Raw genomic sequence first — 14617 nt, 5'->3', positions numbered from 1 at the left:
TACGTTACACTACTGCCTTTATTTAAATAAATCCATTTTTGTATCCTTGCTGTAGAGAAAAACAACTTCGCCAATAATTACTAGTGCTCTCTGGATTGTCGAATTTTTCTTAATTAAAATAAGTAAACAGCCACTACTGTAACGGTTCGGTTTAAAAAGGTGTCACTGTATTTTAGTCCTCTATAATAGACTTTGTTTTTTGTTGCGTTAGGAAAAAGTAAAAAAACACATTTCATACTAAACTACTTTATTATGTACATAATATGTACACACACAATAGATATAAAAACATATATCACAGAGCTATAAGTTACAAATTTTTAGGACAAACTGAATAAAGTGACATTTTTGTTCTTACTTATTGTACGGTAATACTAGACATTCGTTTATTTTTATGGCAATAAATTAAGTATGGAGATGGACAAACTACCCTATTTGAATAATCATTGTATAAAAATAAATTAATTCGTAAAATGCACTCTTCAAATCGGTAAAAAAATAAATTTAAACAATTACGGTTTCGTTTTTAACCCCCCATATTAGGGTCAAAAAATAGGGCAGAAAAGGCAAACAGGAGAAACACAACACCACCAATTATGGTCACTGGAATTACAAAAACAGTTATACTTTTTTTAATTTTATAACTGAGAAAATACCTGTCCTGACTGAAATTCTTTGCGCAATCATACGCCCCCCTAACACAGCCAACCCTGTACAAATCGAATGCCCCGCAATCCCCCCAATAATAACCCCATAAACATCCTGCAACAAATTTTTAACCAAAAATTAAAAAAATATGAAAAATTACTTCTCGGGCTCCTAAAATAATCGTTGTAAGTTGCGACCTGTCCCCCCATTCGGCTAAAAACGTTAAAGTGAACGACTGCAAGAAAATCCTCGAAATAAGGGAAAAGATACTATCGCTTTTTGGTTTTCGGGGGGCGCCTGACTCAGGGTCAGGCAACATTGCTTGTTTTTCATACTACAAATTAAATTCAAGGATTTTTAAAACCGGGGATTCCTTCACCTCCTCCTCTTTTTTGCGCAAGTCCGACTGGACCTCTTCTAACTCCTCCTGGCCTTCCCCGGGCGACATCGCGCAGCCCTCCTTTAACATCTTCAACCCGAAAATTGCAAACAAAGCTGTGCTAATGTAAAAAGTGTAGGCTCGGGGAATAACGTTGGCAAGCCATCCAAACAGAGCTAATAAAAACTTCCAATTCAATTTTTGTCCAAACTATGACTTTGAAATTAAGTTGGCGATAACTCGTTGCCAACTTAATTTCAAATCATGGGTCACTTTGCATTGAGAAAAAACTGTTATCTGTTTATTTTCTTATCACGTTTATCTTGATTAATTGCCCTAGTTGTGTAAATTCCTACCTGACAAGACTGTCATTAAGGCAAGCGCTGAAATAGCCCCTGCGAAAACAGTCGTTCTAGGATGCCTCATTGCCATGATAGCAGCTATAAAAAATGTTTTATCTCCGATCTCTGACACGAGAATAACAGAAAAAGAGGCAACGAATGCGTGAATGAAGCCGAAATTTTCCACAGCAATGATCTTTCCGGGTCCATCATCAGACGAGGCTGCGCTCTAATAAAAATATTCATTTTATTGACATAACCTCACTTTGGGGTTACTTACAGGAAGGCCATTGACTTCGGGACTCTCTTCCTTGGGTTCTAACTCCGCATAAATTGTTCTTAAATAGATTAAATATAATAAAGGCGCTACCCAAATTCGGTTTATTGAAGAGATTAATTTGCCCTTCATCGTTTTAAAATATCTTCACTAATAAAAATGAGATTAATAACTTCTGGTTGTAATCACATTCATTGGCATTTTTGATCAGAGAAATTAAAGGCAAGTTGGATTTTAATTGTTAAAAATAAATAAACTCATCACACAAACCACACTATACGGCGGTAATTTGACAACTGTCAACCAATGACAGGTTGGCAAATTTCGGAATGTGTCTAATGGCACGAACCGTGAAATTTGAATAATAATTACACAAAAACATCACATTCTATTTTAATTTATCACTACTAACATTGGTATTAACACGTTTTAAAGAAAGGTAATTAGAATTATAACTCTACGGTGTGAAAATCGTGACCTGACAATAGTGGTGGTTAAAGCAACACGCCGAGTTAAATGGAGCGAAAATTAAATTTTGGGATAAAGAAAGTGAAACAAATATTAGCATTTCTCACGCGGAAGCTAAAACCTACAATTTACTAATATGTATCATATTCTCAAAATATGGAAAGTTTGAACTGTTTATTATTTGGCGGCAATTATGCAACAGTTCGGATCAATCCAAAATTGCACGTTTGAAAACGGTATAAAACGTAGTCAAATCAGGAGAAAAGCATCAGTTTTTATTAGAATTTCACAATGAACAGAGTGGTATGTATCTGAGGGTTGAAACTATTGCTCAAATTATTGTTTTAGACGATTTTTCTTCTCCTTCTTGTGATAGCTGCGTGCCAGTCATTTTTCCTTCAAAGTAAAGACATAAAAAGGATGTTGCGGTACTTCCCCAAAGCTTTCGATATTGAAACAACGCGCAGTCGGCCTCTCCGGACCCGAAATCGAGAACCGGAACCAATTCACCATGATTACATCGATAGTTACGACAGACAAGATAATGGAGAGCCCTCAAAATACACAAAAAGTACCAAAGGACGAAACAGGAAACCAAATTACCATCACTGCGACCACCCCGATCACTACCACCACCATCACCACCCAGAAGATCGCGTACAAACGCAGCGCAATAACAAAAATACGAAATATGAAGACAGTGAGGATTACGACACTGATAAGAAGAAATATAAAAAGAAAATGATTTTGAACGAAGAAAAGGAAAATGCTGACGATCAAAAGGACAAAAAGGATTACATAACTGGAGTTTTAGTGACCATTCCGAAAATTAAAGGGAGTGGGGACGCAGAAAGTTATTTGAAAAGCGGCAAACACAATGTGTTCTTCCAGCAACCACTAAAGACTGAAGATGAGGATTATCACCACTATCACCGTCATCATATTCCAGGAGACGAAGATTTTGACTCATATTTCTATTAATTGTGAAGTTATTGATAATAAACAAACCAACTTTTTACAACACGTTTTTTTGTTCGGCCTTAATTCAAATTTGAAACAGTGGGGCCAATTGTGTCATGACTTTACAAAAATGATTTTAAAATTGTTTAAAATAAAAAAAACAGTTTGAAATGCATAATAAATGGGAATTATTCAGTGTTTTTGGTTTTAATTACTTGAAGCAAAAATTATTTAAATTTGGTTCAGGGGCGCCGCCTGGTGGTCGCTACATGTAGCACAATTTGACATAGGTTTTTGACAGTGCTTATTCATTATTTTGTATTGAATTTGTTTAAAATGGTGCGAGAAAATAAAGTTAATTTGGACACCTAACCAGGAATTGTTTCAGAGTTTCGCACTTCCGTCTGTTAAGTCAAAGCCGGGCCAGCCCGAGGACTTTTGCATCAATGAGGGCAAGTTTGGGGTCCCTGAGGCATTCACCGGTGGTTTGTCCTCTGTTAGGGCTAGCCTAGACGTGCCTCATCCCCTCATGTTGTCAGAATTGAATGTAAGAAGGTCCTTACGTGAGTCAAGTGTTGAAATTTTTGTTCCAGTATCGAAAAAATCTAGACAAAATGAACATGACAATATTGAGGAATACACAAGGTTTGCATGCCCCTCTCAGGATTGCAATGGAGCAAAAGGCGGTGAAAAAAGTGGGTCATTTGCCGTTCTTGCCCTCACACAACGTATTACATGAGTCCCTGACCGGTCGTGATATTGAAATGGATTCTACTGATGTGTTTAACACTCCAGAATTTGTTGAAATTGCTGGACTACCTCATGCTGTGGTGGAAAAATCTTTGGGGATTTTGTAGTTACGAACATTTTTTTTAATAAAATATATTTACTAAATGTAATAAATAAAAAATTAAGGCCCTCGTTCTGGTGGTATCACATTTTTGATCCACTCCAGTAATTTCTCCAGTTCATTCTTTTTCAATTCGTGTAAAGTATTGTTCAGTGGCACAAATTCCCCTTTCACTCCCAGTTTCGTAAGATTATTGAACGTCTCCTCGCCCCACTCTTGGGGCACCAGCTCGTCTCTGTCCCCATGACACATAAAAAGTGGGGTATTCACAGCTTGAATATTTTTATAAACTTCCGATTCATTGTTAAGAAACGACGATAAGGCAAACACCCCCGCCAAGCCTGGAGTGAACCTATAGGCAGTGTGTAGGGCCAGAGCGCCCCCCATGGAAAACCCCCCAATTACAATCCTGTTCAGGGGAATCCCGGCATCAATTTCTTCCGAAATCAATGATTTAATATCATGTTTTATGTCTTCCAACGTCTCGACGTGTTCAGGGACCTCAGGTGTGATGTCGTAGCGATTAAACCAAACATTACTCAACTGAAAAACAAATTGGAGTCATTTATTTCCACACTGGAGTGTCATACGGCTCCGTCTAATGGTGTATAAGGCCTCACGGGGGCTGTAGGAAAAATGAATTTAACGTGAGGTAGCGAGAAATCCCTGATTAGAAATTTGATCCAATCCAGAATTCCTTTACCCGTGTCCCCTGTAAAAACAAGGTGAAAACCTGCAACGTGATGTAACCTCTCACCTGAGCCGTGTAAAAAGATAACAGAACCGGTATTGCTGGAATTTGTTGGTTTGATGATGCGCAAGGGCTTTATTCGGGACATTTTGTGCTTATTTAAGTTTTTTGAGCAAGTGATTGATGTGTAAAATGATAAAAAGTCATCTATTATAGGCTAGTAAAGAAACACATCGTGTGTATTGCTGGTTGTCTACCATACCTGTAAGTTTTGGGGCCGGTTTATATACAGAGTGTCTAAAAATTGGTGAATTCCGAGTTCAGAGTGTCCTTCAACGCCGTTCTAGATAATTACTTCAGTAGTCCAAATATAGAAACAAAATAAAGATTCGGGGCTTCTCCACAAAGATACATTGGTTTGAAGATGCACTGAGGTGAACTATGAATTGCTTTTTCTTCAAATGCAGGCTAAAAATGTCAGTATTTATTGTTGTTTATGATGTAGTTGATTGTGGAAAATAATAATGTAAAACAATATTTCGAAAAATTGGCTTCATTTCACTTTTCCTAAAAATGAAACGACAAATTACAAAAATTTAAGATTTTTTTACATTGTTATTTTCCACAATTATCATTACTATAAATAAAAATAAACACTGAAACTTTTAGCCTGCATTGGAAAAATGCAGTTCAAAGAGTTCAAAGTGCTTCCCCACATTGGTTTGAAGGTGCACTTCAAGTGCAAATGCGTTTTCTTCAAATGCAGGCTTTTTTGTGGTTATTGTTGTTTATGATGTAGTTGATTGGGGAAAATAGTAATGTAAAACAAATTTTCGAAAAAATTGCTTCATTTTGGAGTAAAAAAAGCAATTTTTTAAAATTGTTTTACATTATTATTCTCCACAATCATCTTCACTATAAATTAAAATAAACACTGAAGCTTTTAGCTTGCACTGAAAAAAATGCATTTAAAAAAGTGATTCTCTACAATGCTCCGAACTCGGAAAACGCCAGTTTGAACCAATCAACTGCTCTGATTCACAATCTAAACCTACAATTTAATTAATTTGTTAACTTGCCCTTAATTTATTACTTTGTACTAAATAATTGAAAAATTAGAAATTTTTAGTTTAGAATTTTTATTAGATCTTTTGGTTGAGTAAGGATATTTATTCATTACTCTCATTACTGACATTATACTCATTATTTCTGAAAGTATACAGTTTTCATGCAATTAAACATTCAAGGCCAAACTGAGCCAATCAAATGCTCACATTACGGACTAATCGTACATTATGTTTTAATTCACATTTTTAAACGATCCTAAAAGTATTTCGTACTGAATTATTAAAGATAGACTGATTATTATTGTTTACGTAAGTACGGAATTTTTATCGATTTTTTTCCTAAAGATATTTAGTTATTACTCCTTAAACTATGCAATTTTTATGCAATTACAATTTGGTATTACCGTGCGTACTTACGTCTCAATTATTATTATTAAAAGAACTGAAATAATTATTTACCTAGATAACACTAAAATATTATTTTGTTTTTGATAATGCATAGAAATACTACACGTTTGAAGTCTATTCTGTTGATCTACAGGGTGTATCAGAAATACGTGTGTTAATTTTAAGTTCTTAATTATTATTTTCACCGGTCACTATTTAATAATTAGTTTGTGTTCGTAGCAACAATTCTGGTGGTTATTTTAAATTGTTTAATTTATCCGTTTCTACCACATCGAAAATAGCTCGGCATTTTTATTTTTGTACCCATGGGAGCGTACTCGTTTAAATACGTAAGCTTCTCCAAATTATAAGTAAATTTGCAAAATCTTTATTGAAAAATTACATATAGAAAAAACTTTTTATTTGTTGTGCTCTATCATCTGTTAAAATTAACACACCGTTTCTGATACAGCTTGTATAATGATATACTATTTTTTTAACCAGTCACCGTCTTTTAAAAACGTCTCCGTTCTTAAAAGCTTCAGAAACGGTCCCATACTTATATATTAGCTGTTTTAAACGCAAAGTAATAAACTATCCGTACACTTCAAAAGAATAATAGCTAATGTAATTTACTTTCAGTTAGAGATCTAATCATTAATAACCGTTTTACAATTTTATCAATCTTATTTAAAAAAATAATTCGGTAAAAAGCGACGTTGACGTTTTTATAGTTTTGAAACAGCTAATAGGTACCTAATATTATTAAAATTAACACCATCATTATTTAAATCGAGTTACTGCGTTCAAATTTAAATTATTTATTTATTTATAAACATCATCGTTATAATCACTACATTATTCATATTTGAATGCAATTTTATTTCTATTTACATCATTGTGAAAATGAAACGAATTATACCAACATTAAAATGTTGAAATTTTTTCTTTTTTCGCTCCTTCATTCTTATCTTTTTTTAACTAATACAAGTAAATTTTTTATAGTTATTACGTAACAATGAGTTTATTACCCATTTCTTTAACGTAACTGAAAGAGCCAAGGTTCAGATAATAAATATTTTATTTACAAAACGACAATAATCTCCAAATTTCAATACGTGCTAAAAATGTAAGCACCTATAATTTTTGTCATTTGCTACAAGGGTCGTCAACCGGCATATATTCGTCAATCAAAGACAGGAACTTTGAGATTTCACAAAAAGTCTCACAGGCTGGCAGTTTCATCAACTTGGGTCCATCCCCGGTATAATTTTCATAATAAATCTAAATCATTGAAATCAAAAATTAAATTGGACACAATTACGCACATACTTTAATTCCGAATTCGTCGCCAATTTTATGCACTTCGAAAGTGAGATACGAGCCATATTCAGGGATGTGTAACGGTTCGAAAATCCCAAGAAGGAGCAACAACTCGGCTATGTTGTTCTCGTGGCCTGAATACAAATAAATTTTTCGACCACTGTTAGTCTGAATTTTTGTATTCGTATCCGCGATCAGTTTTTGCAAAAAATAACCACAAGCCATGCGACTCATCTCTGTTGTGGCAGTCGCTGTGAAATATTCCTGAATACTTAAATCGACAATTGTCTTAGGCCACAATGGCTTAGTCCATTCGGGTAACTCAAAACCCCATTCCTCCTCTGTCGACAGTCCGAAATAGAGATTATAAACGTCGAGAAATGTGGTCACATTTAGACCAGTATTGTTGGAAATGTAGGCAAATATTTCTTTGTATTTACTAACTTTGTTTTGATATTTCTCAGACTTAAGTTCCGTGTCATACAATTCCATATAAGGCGGACACGTCATCCCTAGTAAAACCTAAATTGAATAATTATTAGAAAAAATATTGTGTGAGTTACAGGTACCTTATCATCGGATCTTTGGTAATAATTGTAAGGAATGGGGTGCCATGGCAGGTCCTGGTTCCACATTTCCTCCTTCTGGGGCGGAAACAACCCCGCAAAAACTAACTCTAGGGACATTTTCGTCCGATTGTAATCGGTACTCCAACCCTCGACTAGTTCAGGGTGGTAGAAAGGCCCCAAAAAATTATTATACCGCTTTCGCAACGCTTTCCCAATTGAATATAGGCCAACTTTTCCTGCCTAAATTTAAATAATCATTCAAACTGCATTTCCTAAATCACCAAAAATTACATTAGTGAGTTGGCCTAACCCGAATGGAAAATACGTCTCGTTTAAATACGGGTCCTTGGGATATAATTCTTCCGGACCGTTCGCAGTCCTGTTACCATGTCTAAAAACCTAACGCAAAATTAAAATATTTTTTATTGGTAATTTATTTTGTTTATTTAAATCCAACTTTCCCAAACGTCGATGTCAATATCAATAACCCAAGAAACGTAAAGTATACATAGCATCTTTTTAATGATTTTTTCTTATAATTACATTATTTCTAATTTTTGTAATATTAGTATCAGTATTTATGATTTCAAAGTGTACCAATAAAAAATAACGTAAAGTATTCGTGGATAACTGGTTTTTAAAACACTTGCTTTATTTCGAGCACTCCGGCTACTCCGTCGTGCTCGAAAAATCGCGCGTCTTAAAGACCTTAATATCCACTTATACTTTAATATACTATTTTTTATTTAACGACTTACGACGTGTAATAATACTAGCGTATCATTGTCTGCCACATTTTCCGTCAATTGTGAGGCAAATTGTTGGGCTAGGAAATACAAAGACCAGAAAAAAACGCGGAACGAGTGAAACTGCATTTTTGGGATTTCAGAAGTCACTGAATCAAAAAGTCGTACATTGACCATATAAGTGTGGCAATAAATCGGCTTTATTTTATTGTGTACTATATTTGCCAAGATTAAGACCCGTTTTATGCATGCAATATCTGTATTAAAAATGGTATTATAATTTACGATTTATTAATTGTCTGTGTTAGCTTTAGGTTTTTTATCTTGAAGCATGATGTTCATCTTGTCTGGATTTGTTTACTTTCGTCTCAACCGCAAAATTAAGCAAACGGAGCAAATCCTTCCTTATCGACACTCACAAAACAAGTGGGCAGGTTGGTAAATTTATTTATTTTTACACACTGTAACATAAATCAGGATCAGGCATGTATTCTTCGTACAAACTCGCAAACTGGTCGATTTTGCAAAAACTGTCGCAATTTGGAACCTTCAAGAGTTGTGGCCTAGTCTCTTGGTAATTTTCGTAAAATATCTGAAACAACATTTTATTATGTTGTTTATTATTATTTTAATTATTTGACTCACCCTAATCCCGTACTTGTTATTCACACTGTGAAGCTCCAAAAGCACGTAGGCCCCATAATTCGGTATGTGGGGAGGCTCAAAGACCCCCAGCAAAATCAAAAGGTCCGCAATATTGTTCTCGTGGGCCGCATACATGTAGATTTTCCGGTCCGAGTTGGTATTGTTGATTTTGGAATAGGAATCCTGGATTACTTTTTGCAGGAAATAGCCGGCCGACATTTGCATGAGTTCGGTGGTTGCTGTCTGAGTGTAGTACTCATTTATGGCCAGTTGTGTAATCGGTTCAGGGTAAACTTTTTGGGTCCATTCGGGTAATTCGAAACCCCACTCTGCCTAAACAAATTTTGAAAAAAATCTCAATTTGTTCACACTTACCTACTTCGGTTGTCAGCCCGAAATATAAACTGTACACGTCCAGAAAACTTGTAACATTGATTCCTGCGTTTTCCGAAATGTAGTCCAACACTTCTCGATATTTGGAAAGTTCGGTCTGTTCGCGACCAGATTGTAGGTACTCCTTGGTTTTTTTCACAAAGTTTGGGCACAATGTCCCGAGCAAAACCTAAACAAATTAAATAAAACCAAGGGTTATTTACCAAAAATAAATACGTTATCGTTGGCTTGAGGGACGTAATTGTAGGGAACCGGCTGCCAGTTTAACCAATAATTCCAAACTTCTTCGCCTCTTGGCGGAAACAGCCCTGCAAGGGCGAGTTCCAGCGACATCTTAGTCCTGTTGTAGTCGGTACTTCGCGCTTCGACAATTTCGGGATAGTAGTACGGCCCTAAAAATTTATTGTATCGGTTCCTGAGGGCTTTCCCAATCATGAATTCGCGTTTTTTGCCGACCTGAAACCGCTCAATTATTTGTGTTTCTGGAATTGGGAAACTTATATACATTAGTGAGTTGTCCTAACCCAAACGGGAAGTACTTTTCGTTTCGGTAGGGGTCTTTGGGGTACATTTCTTCAAGGGATGGGGTTCGATTCCCATGCCTGAAAATCTAACTGGGGGTAATTTTGCCGCAAATTTTTAAAACACTTACGACATGGACCAGAATTAGGCTGTCGTCTTCAACTGGAGCACAAGTGATTTCAAAGTTGTGCAAAATTAAAGGCAGTGCCAGCAAGACCGTGTAAATGTCTTTCATTTTGCAAAGGAACTGAAGCCAATTAACGCAAATATTAATTACTATGTGCCTGATACCTTGAATGACTTTTTCGAATGTGCAATTTGTAGTTCACTGTTTTGAATTTCGCCAAGCGAGTGAATAAAGGTGGTATAGAATATTTATCATCAGATTTAGATAATGGTTCCGCGTTACGGTTAGTATAATTTTATTAGTGTATTTAACAATTTTTTAAAATTCCTAAATTACGATTTTCGATATGCAATTTTCCACTTGGAACTGATAAAGCTATTTTGCTGTCGAAGTTATAATTACGTGGATTCCTGTAGGAAATGAATTATTTAGAAATTTTGCATAGTAATGTGCGGATGGATTCTTGACCGTTATTATGGTAATTTTTACCTCAGATCCTCGGAACTAAATCACTGTTTATTTTCAAAATCATACCAAATCAACAATAAAAAATATCATCTACAGGCTGTTCCAGAATTTTCAAAAAATATTTGAGTAATATTTGGGTCACAAAAAATTTTTCCAATACCGCCGTCTTTTCCGATAAAATTGTTACCCACATTTTAACACGACTTTGTGATAAGAACGCGTCTAAACAATTTTCTATTTATTTCAAATCGGAATTTTAAAACAATAATTTTATGTGTAAATATTTGCAACAATTGATAAAAGAAAATTTTTACCGTTATTGTTTTGAAGAGTACTTCTTGTACACCACTTTTACGTACATTCTGAGATCGGACGTAGGCGTTTCAAGCAAGTTAAGCCATCTGCACTCCACACACACTAACTTTCGCGATTAATCTTCGATCTAGTCGAAAATCGGACGCTCTTCGTCTTCATATTTGGGGTTTCTGAACCAGAAACTCCCGCTTTAGAGTCACCATTTAACATCGTTTTAGTTCCAAAGTCTAGAGTAGGACATGGAGGATTTTTCCGAACACCTGTAGCTTTTTAATTTTGCCAATTATTTCCACCATCGAGCTATTAACCTCTAATCTTTTTTTTTGTTCCCTAATTTTAATTTTAAATATTTCAAGTTTCATTAATGAAAAAATGGAGAGGGAAATTGAAAGTGTCAAGCAGTGTCAAGATTATTTATTGGGGATTTAAAATTACAACAAAATTCTTTGTAGAAAATATGCAAACTATTTCCAGAATTTACACAAACACGGACACACTTTTTCAAAGTTTGCCGACGTTAACCGAGAGACACGTTCTGATTTTGATGGTTGTTTATTTGGGATTTGACTTGTTGTCCTTCCTGATGTGGACTCCAGACGAGGAAAGATCCAAATTAGCATCCTGAATTATTTGTGATTTCCATTACACGCGTCCTGACGGGGAAAATACTCGGACAGTAGGTCAATAAACTGGTCCAAAGGGCAAAATTCATCACAGGCCGGAAGTTTGATCGGTTGGGGTTGCGCAGAAGTGTAATCTTCGTAATAAATCTGAAACCATTTTCAGTTATTTATTTGGCGATTTTTCAAGTCAAGTACCTTAAATCCAGGAACGCGGTTAATAACATGAAGCTCAAACAAAATGTAAGAACTGTAGGGTGGTATTTGGGGCTCAAAAACGTCCAAAGTGTGCAACATATTGGCGAGATTGACCTCATGTCCCGAGTAGAGAAAAATTTTGCGATTTTTGGGCACCAACTCCCCCGAAATTTTGGCCTTCGAATCGTCGACGATTTTTTTCAACATACCTCCTACAAACTTAATTATTTTTTGCCACGTGTTGGAAAAACTCACCCGAAGACAGTCTCCTCAGTTCACTTGTGGCACTCATGAGTTCGTACGTTTTGATGGCAAAATCTTTGAGTGGCTGAGGATAGACGTTTTTCGTCCATTCCGGAAGAGTGAAGCCGAACTCTTTCTCAGTCGTTAGACACAGATATAAATGAAAAACATCGAAATAATTATTAACCTCAAGCCCGGTATTTTCCGCAATGTAGTCAAACGTTGTTTTGTGTTTTTTGAACTCCTTTTGCCATTTGGGTGCGGTGACAATCTCGGCGAATTTTTGCTTGAAAGTGGAACAAGTCAAACCGAAGAAAATCTAAAACAGTGGCATTGGAAGAAATTCGATTACCGTTAATTTATTACAGAATCTTGTCTTCGAGGTAAGACATTGAACGGTATGGGTTGCCAGTTTAAACCAGATTCCCAGATTTGGTCGCCAACAGGAGGAAACAATCCGGTTAAAACCAGCTGAAGTGATGTTTTTGTTCGATTGGTGTCGGAACTTTGAGCTTCCAGGATGTCCGGGGAGTAAATTTCGCCCAGAAAAGCGCCATATCTTTTGCGTAGAGCTTTCCCCACTTTGTAAGCTTTTTGTTTACCTTTCTGTGGTCAAAATTACAATTCACACCAAATTAGGAGAAATAATATTTACGTACATTTGTTAATTCTCCGAGGCCGTAAGGATAATACGTTTCGTTGATGAAGGGATCCTTCGGATACAAAGTTCTGGCATCGGTGGTTCTGTCGCCATGGCGAAAAAGCTTCAAAATAATTCACTGAATTCAAGTTAAAAAATCTAGCATTGTACTCACAACATGGACTAGTCGCAAGGTTGAGTTGGTTTCGTTTGAAGACGCAATTTTTATTAATTGTATAATTAAAAGTGTCAGCGAAAATTTTAGAATTACCGTGTGATTCTGCATGGTCGTACTTAAATACTAGAAGAACCTGTTTCAAAGAAAGTCTTGTTGCGAGGTGCGCGGTATAATCGTTTTTTTTAAGAGCTATAATGACAATGCTCATAAATATTTATCAATTTTGATTGTACTGAACCGTTAACAAATTAATTAGCCACATAATAGCTAATTATCTCCCGCACGATGAAGATCTATTACGCTTCAGAAGATCCGATTCAAGAAATGAAATTTTCAGTCTTACGTATTCTGTGACACACTTTATAAGCAGCATATTAATCAAAAAACATTAGAAACTCGACTGGGTATCTAAGAAACGTAAAAACCTTCAAAATCAATCAAATGTGGATTTCAGTTTGAAAAAACTTTATTTTGAAATTTTAGATTTACTTAATTATTTTTCTTGTTTTGTTTTTCATACAAAAAGGTACAAAAATATAAAACTTTGGGCATAAAAAAATAATCTAATCAATGGTTTGTTTACAAACATTTCAATATCAACAATTCCGAAACAAAAGTTTTGAAACAATATTAAATTCACTCAGTAATTGTAGAAATCTGTACACCTAAACTTGGGGTCTTATTATTTTACCCTCTTTATTTGGTGGTGGTTTTTTCAATTTTTTCGCTACGAGCTAGCCATTCTAAAAAATTTAAATATCTTTGATGAAAGTCGATTGAAAATTGCGTACATTTTTATGTAAGGGCCTCTCCACAATGATTTGCATATTCTTGGAAGTTGTTTGAGTAATTTCTTCAAGGGTATTTTTTATAAACCAGCTTTGCGTCTTTGTGGTAAATAAAGCATGTCAATTGATGCAAAATCTGTTTAAAAAATTCCTTCTAATTATTGAAATACAGCAATTATTAATTATTAATGTTTGAGATAATGATACACCGACGCGTTTTTTAACACGTGGAGATAATTAGGTGTTTTCAGTTTTGTCTCCTGTTGAGGGAAAAATACAATTCAAATTGAAACAGCAGCTAATTTTACTATTGCATTTTGTGTTGTAACTGAAATGGTTGTTTTAACGCCTTGCTTGTTTTCCTGAAGGACGTTCAGGCGTTATGTCACACTTGTCCTTTGTAGAAAATTAAAAATAAGGGTTGATTTTTCGAAATTCCATACGTGTAATATTATTATCATAAATAATCACAGCACGCAATTATTACGACACGTACTTATAACAAACTGTTTTAATTACACATTTCTGGTCTGATTTTTCGAAAATTACATTGTTATCTAATTAAATTATTCAATTCTTGGAAAATTTTATTATACTGTTCCGACTTTTCTTAAATACTAGCAGGTGTAGATATTTCCACTTGTCATTCTCCTCTCTACAGTTGAAGGTAAATGTTAATCCTCCAAACGGTGGTTTAAAAAAAAAACAGAATCTTTAACCATTAAATAGCAAGGTTTTATGCTTATTTTTACGTTTCGTAATTCTTTTTCTTTC

The 14617-nt window shown here is 35.1% G+C and overlaps 7 protein-coding genes across 7 annotated transcripts; 2 read left to right on the top strand and 5 right to left on the bottom strand.

The window, feature by feature from the left end:
• Positions 1-230: 230 nt before the first annotated feature.
• On the bottom strand, positions 231-1925 carry LOC659977 (uncharacterized protein). The gene is made up of 6 exons (XM_966241.4): positions 1649-1925; positions 1384-1597; positions 1028-1203; positions 809-982; positions 657-762; positions 231-603 (listed from the first exon to the last, which is right to left on the bottom strand). The coding sequence occupies exons 1-6, from the start codon at positions 1775-1777 to the stop codon at positions 527-529; spliced, it is 876 nt and encodes a 291-aa protein (XP_971334.1). The 5' UTR covers positions 1778-1925; the 3' UTR covers positions 231-526.
• Positions 1926-2100: 175 nt separating this feature from the next.
• Positions 2101-3134, top strand: LOC103312852 (hypothetical protein). Its single transcript, XM_015979547.2, has 2 exons — positions 2101-2416; positions 2462-3134. The coding sequence occupies exons 1-2, from the start codon at positions 2405-2407 to the stop codon at positions 3092-3094; spliced, it is 645 nt and encodes a 214-aa protein (XP_015835033.1). The 5' UTR covers positions 2101-2404; the 3' UTR covers positions 3095-3134.
• Positions 3135-3306: 172 nt separating this feature from the next.
• On the top strand, positions 3307-3996 carry Pomp (pomp). The gene is made up of 3 exons (XM_008194593.3): positions 3307-3412; positions 3462-3620; positions 3667-3996. The coding sequence occupies exons 1-3, from the start codon at positions 3410-3412 to the stop codon at positions 3928-3930; spliced, it is 426 nt and encodes a 141-aa protein (XP_008192815.1). The 5' UTR covers positions 3307-3409; the 3' UTR covers positions 3931-3996.
• On the bottom strand, positions 3940-4854 carry LOC659778 (uncharacterized protein). Its single transcript, XM_966052.4, has 3 exons — positions 4681-4854; positions 4514-4635; positions 3940-4466 (listed from the first exon to the last, which is right to left on the bottom strand). The coding sequence occupies exons 1-3, from the start codon at positions 4760-4762 to the stop codon at positions 3984-3986; spliced, it is 687 nt and encodes a 228-aa protein (XP_971145.1). The 5' UTR covers positions 4763-4854; the 3' UTR covers positions 3940-3983.
• A 2277-nt stretch (positions 4855-7131) lies between these two features.
• Positions 7132-8923, bottom strand: LOC103312851 (venom acid phosphatase Acph-1). The gene is made up of 5 exons (XM_008194591.3): positions 8719-8923; positions 8252-8359; positions 7961-8200; positions 7401-7913; positions 7132-7352 (listed from the first exon to the last, which is right to left on the bottom strand). The coding sequence occupies exons 1-5, from the start codon at positions 8881-8883 to the stop codon at positions 7218-7220; spliced, it is 1161 nt and encodes a 386-aa protein (XP_008192813.3). The 5' UTR covers positions 8884-8923; the 3' UTR covers positions 7132-7217.
• Positions 8924-9137: 214 nt separating this feature from the next.
• Positions 9138-10662, bottom strand: LOC659716 (venom acid phosphatase Acph-1). Its single transcript, XM_015979546.2, has 6 exons — positions 10397-10662; positions 10250-10354; positions 9961-10200; positions 9731-9913; positions 9352-9684; positions 9138-9298 (listed from the first exon to the last, which is right to left on the bottom strand). The coding sequence occupies exons 1-6, from the start codon at positions 10499-10501 to the stop codon at positions 9161-9163; spliced, it is 1104 nt and encodes a 367-aa protein (XP_015835032.2). The 5' UTR covers positions 10502-10662; the 3' UTR covers positions 9138-9160.
• Positions 10663-11575: 913 nt separating this feature from the next.
• LOC659580 (venom acid phosphatase Acph-1) lies at positions 11576-13212 on the bottom strand. The gene is made up of 6 exons (XM_001811033.4): positions 13053-13212; positions 12897-13001; positions 12604-12843; positions 12250-12556; positions 11995-12206; positions 11576-11946 (listed from the first exon to the last, which is right to left on the bottom strand). Exons 1-6 carry the CDS (start codon positions 13161-13163, stop codon positions 11803-11805), a joined length of 1119 nt encoding a protein of 372 aa, XP_001811085.3. The 5' UTR covers positions 13164-13212; the 3' UTR covers positions 11576-11802.
• Positions 13213-14617: the final 1405 nt, after the last annotated feature.

This window comes from Tribolium castaneum, chromosome 9 (genome assembly GCF_031307605.1).
Source record: "Tribolium castaneum strain GA2 chromosome 9, icTriCast1.1, whole genome shotgun sequence".
In the NCBI taxonomy this organism is placed as follows: domain Eukaryota; kingdom Metazoa; phylum Arthropoda; class Insecta; order Coleoptera; family Tenebrionidae; genus Tribolium; species Tribolium castaneum.
The sequence above is the reverse complement of the archived record's forward strand: the minus strand, read 5'-3'. Positions and strand labels throughout refer to the sequence as shown.

What these genes read in the sequence shown, in the direction of transcription:
- LOC659716 (XM_015979546.2), bottom strand. Translation starts at nt 10,501, where the DNA reads ATGAAAGACATTTACACGGTCTTGCTGGCACTGCCTTTAATTTTGCAC. An exon ending in GCCTAATTCTGGTCCATGTC is followed by an intron (nt 10,355 to 10,396) that starts GTAAGTGTTTTA and finishes ACCCCCAGTTAG; the next exon opens with ATTTTCAGGCATGGGAATCG. An exon ending in ATAACAAGTACGGGATTAGG is followed by an intron (nt 9,299 to 9,351) that starts GTGAGTCAAATA and finishes ATGTTGTTTCAG; the next exon opens with ATATTTTACGAAAATTACCA.
- LOC659977 (XM_966241.4), bottom strand. Translation starts at nt 1,777, where the DNA reads ATGAAGGGCAAATTAATCTCTTCAATAAACCGAATTTGGGTAGCGCCT. An exon ending in CCGAAGTCAATGGCCTTCCT is followed by an intron (nt 1,598 to 1,648) that starts GTAAGTAACCCC and finishes TATTTTTATTAG; the next exon opens with AGCGCAGCCTCGTCTGATGA. An exon ending in AAGAATTTCAGTCAGGACAG is followed by an intron (nt 604 to 656) that starts GTATTTTCTCAG and finishes TTGTAATTCCAG; the next exon opens with TGACCATAATTGGTGGTGTT.
- LOC659778 (XM_966052.4), bottom strand. Translation starts at nt 4,762, where the DNA reads ATGTCCCGAATAAAGCCCTTGCGCATCATCAAACCAACAAATTCCAGC. An exon ending in TATCTTTTTACACGGCTCAG is followed by an intron (nt 4,636 to 4,680) that starts GTGAGAGGTTAC and finishes TTGTTTTTACAG; the next exon opens with GGGACACGGGTAAAGGAATT. An exon ending in ATACACCATTAGACGGAGCC is followed by an intron (nt 4,467 to 4,513) that starts GTATGACACTCC and finishes TTTGTTTTTCAG; the next exon opens with TTGAGTAATGTTTGGTTTAA.
- LOC103312851 (XM_008194591.3), bottom strand. Translation starts at nt 8,883, where the DNA reads ATGGTCAATGTACGACTTTTTGATTCAGTGACTTCTGAAATCCCAAAA. An exon ending in CGCTAGTATTATTACACGTC is followed by an intron (nt 8,360 to 8,718) that starts GTAAGTCGTTAA and finishes ATTTTGCGTTAG; the next exon opens with GTTTTTAGACATGGTAACAG. An exon ending in ACCAAAGATCCGATGATAAG is followed by an intron (nt 7,914 to 7,960) that starts GTACCTGTAACT and finishes TATTCAATTTAG; the next exon opens with GTTTTACTAGGGATGACGTG.
- LOC659580 (XM_001811033.4), bottom strand. Translation starts at nt 13,163, where the DNA reads ATGCAGAATCACACGGTAATTCTAAAATTTTCGCTGACACTTTTAATT. An exon ending in TACCTCGAAGACAAGATTCT is followed by an intron (nt 12,557 to 12,603) that starts GTAATAAATTAA and finishes CCACTGTTTTAG; the next exon opens with ATTTTCTTCGGTTTGACTTG. An exon ending in ACCGCGTTCCTGGATTTAAG is followed by an intron (nt 11,947 to 11,994) that starts GTACTTGACTTG and finishes AAATGGTTTCAG; the next exon opens with ATTTATTACGAAGATTACAC.
- Pomp (XM_008194593.3), top strand. An exon ending in TCATGTTGTCAGAATTGAAT is followed by an intron (nt 3,621 to 3,666) that starts GTAAGAAGGTCC and finishes TTTTTGTTCCAG; the next exon opens with TATCGAAAAAATCTAGACAA.